This window comes from Loa loa (assembly GCF_000183805.2).
Source record: "Loa loa unplaced genomic scaffold supercont3.1260, whole genome shotgun sequence".
Classification (NCBI taxonomy): domain Eukaryota; kingdom Metazoa; phylum Nematoda; class Chromadorea; order Rhabditida; family Onchocercidae; genus Loa; species Loa loa.
The window spans coordinates 1-2,340 of record NW_018109440.1 but is presented as its reverse complement, the minus strand read 5'-3'; the positions used below and the strand labels follow the sequence as shown (position 1 = coordinate 2,340).

General features: G+C 36.1%; 1 protein-coding gene across 1 annotated transcript; it reads left to right on the top strand.

Annotated features, from left to right (window-relative positions):
- Nucleotides 1-111: 111 nt before the first annotated feature.
- LOAG_14736 (hypothetical protein) lies at nt 112-2,182 on the top strand (the record flags this gene model as incomplete). Its single annotated transcript, XM_020448849.1, has 7 exons — nt 112-149; nt 263-473; nt 767-874; nt 1,050-1,283; nt 1,453-1,581; nt 1,878-1,937; nt 2,131-2,182. Coding segments are annotated over 7 exons (831 nt in total), but the record flags the coding sequence as incomplete, so codon positions are not given.
- Between the last annotated feature and the right edge of the window lie 158 nt (nt 2,183-2,340).

Sequence of the window (2,340 nt, the reverse complement as noted above, 5' to 3'; positions counted from 1 at the left end):
AGATCAAATTTTATCATATCAACTAATGATTTCAAATGAGAAAATTTTCTTCTCAAAAGTATAAATGGCCAACATTAGAAGTATCGCTTGCAATTAATTAATTATGCAAAGATGAATGCAGCAATTTCTGTGATGATGACATCATATGGGTACTTGCATGGAGATGAAGTGATGATGAATGATGTGCTAACAAAGAATTTCTCGTTGCTAATGAATAATTAATTGTCTTACCATTAAATCAGAATAAGAGTGATCTTTTTAGGAAGCATTTCGTTTGGAATCCGGATGCACCCTCATTTGTACCCCGCAATTTAACGAATTGCCGCAATACTGAACCACAAAGTTATCGTCCAACATTACATAGCGTTCGAACACCTCCCGCTGCGCCACCACCGCTTATGTCAACACACATCGCAGCACCGGGACAAATACAAGGTTTGGCTCTTGCCAATCCACAAGCTTTATCTGTTCAGGTAAACGTTTGCATTTTTTCGGACTATTATATAATTGTAGAATAACAAGGTTCGATTGTTTGCCAACAATGATTGATTGGCTATTTTAGTAAAAGCAGCATTTGGAATTCCACTGGACAAAATTGGTGACTCACAAAAGTTGTTACATCTCATATTTTTTCATTAATTTAACAATTTAAAGGCTAATGGACATCTTCGGTTTTAGCTTGAAAGACTATTAAAAAAAAATGAGGAAGGGTGGTAAACTGATGGTCGTTACTTAATAAAAGTAATTAATCTTCATTATTTTATAGAATGTGCCCTCAATTGCTCATGCTGGACCACCACAAATGTTCCCATATGCACATGCTAATGCATACGGTGCCGCCATGCCGCTTTATTACAACACACCAGTTGTACAGGTATATTCTGCTAAATACTAATAAAACTTACTGAAATTGTGGGGAATATAGAACTGTCAAGCATAAGGTATATTGATACCTTATTTTTCATTCTGGCGAGATAGGTCTGGATAAAGCGAACTTCAATCTCCTATAAAGGAAAAAACCTCAGGCATTTAATCGTCTCGTATTCTAGAGTACGCCAAATGCTGCTGTAGCTACAGCAACCGCAGCAGCGAATGTTACGGGTGGTCCAATTGTTGCAAGTACTGCTGGTTTACCAATTGGGCGTCATGGACAAATTGCTGGACAAACATCTTCAACTAATCGACGAAATCAACAGCAACAATTCATCCAAAGTGTCGCTGCTGGTATGTATGTTCCTGGAGCCAATCCACCCTACGCTCAACAGCTGATGTCTCAGTACCAGGTCAATCATTTATCTGCAAATGGATAATATTTTAGTACGAAATTTATGCTACATTAAATTATTCAAATTAGACTTCAGATTAAAATCAGTATGTTTGAATTTGCTGCACATGTCTTTAACCGTTCATCAGTTTTTATTTTCCCATGTTAGTAATTTTCTTTCTGTTTAGATGCCTTATTTCGCACCATATCCGTCACAGCTCTCAATTGGAGCTTCTTCTAATATGCCACCACCGCCAATACCGCCACCATCCACGAATGCGGTAATTACAGCTCCTCCACCTTACCAAATTATACAGGTCAGTAAAATAAGAATAATAAATGTTTGAGAAGCTGTACGTTAGAGTGATAATATCATCGACTGCGATGTATTAGAAATCAAGTGATGTTGGTGATCTGACATTTTAAAAAGATTGGAATGTATGGAAAGTGAGTATACTCGGTATTGTTTCATTGTTTGGCTATAGATTGACACCGTTTGTGTGTTATTTACACATCGCACATCAATATGATCGATTTGTAATAGCAAATATCTTGAATTATAGAATGTCGAATATTTTCTTGTGTTGAATACTCTCCTTCATTTACTTTACAGACTCAAGCTCAACAGCCGACTGGTTTTCCACGACAGCTTTATCAAGGCGATCACTCTGTCGTATGTTTTGTTGGCTACATTAATATGAATATGAAGATGAAATAATCATTTAATTGTATAATCATTATTCAAGAATAATTGTATAGTTCGATTCTCTAAAAAATAGTTCTTGTGACCATTTTTCTATGTGTCACAGCAACGGTAAGTCTTTAGTGAAGATGCCAAAAGAATTACGAACATAGTTACGTTGTAGGTGATATTGTCCAGTGTTCGCACATCGCAATATGAATCAAGGCCGATTTATGTGAGAGGATATTTTCATTCCATTTAAATTTTGATTGCTTTTAGCAACAGTTAGTGTTTACAATGTATTTTTCAGAATTACATGATATCTCGTTTGCCGCAATCTCATCCAGCTGTTGATTATACCGGTAAGTGTAGGAAATATGTCAGTAATTAACCT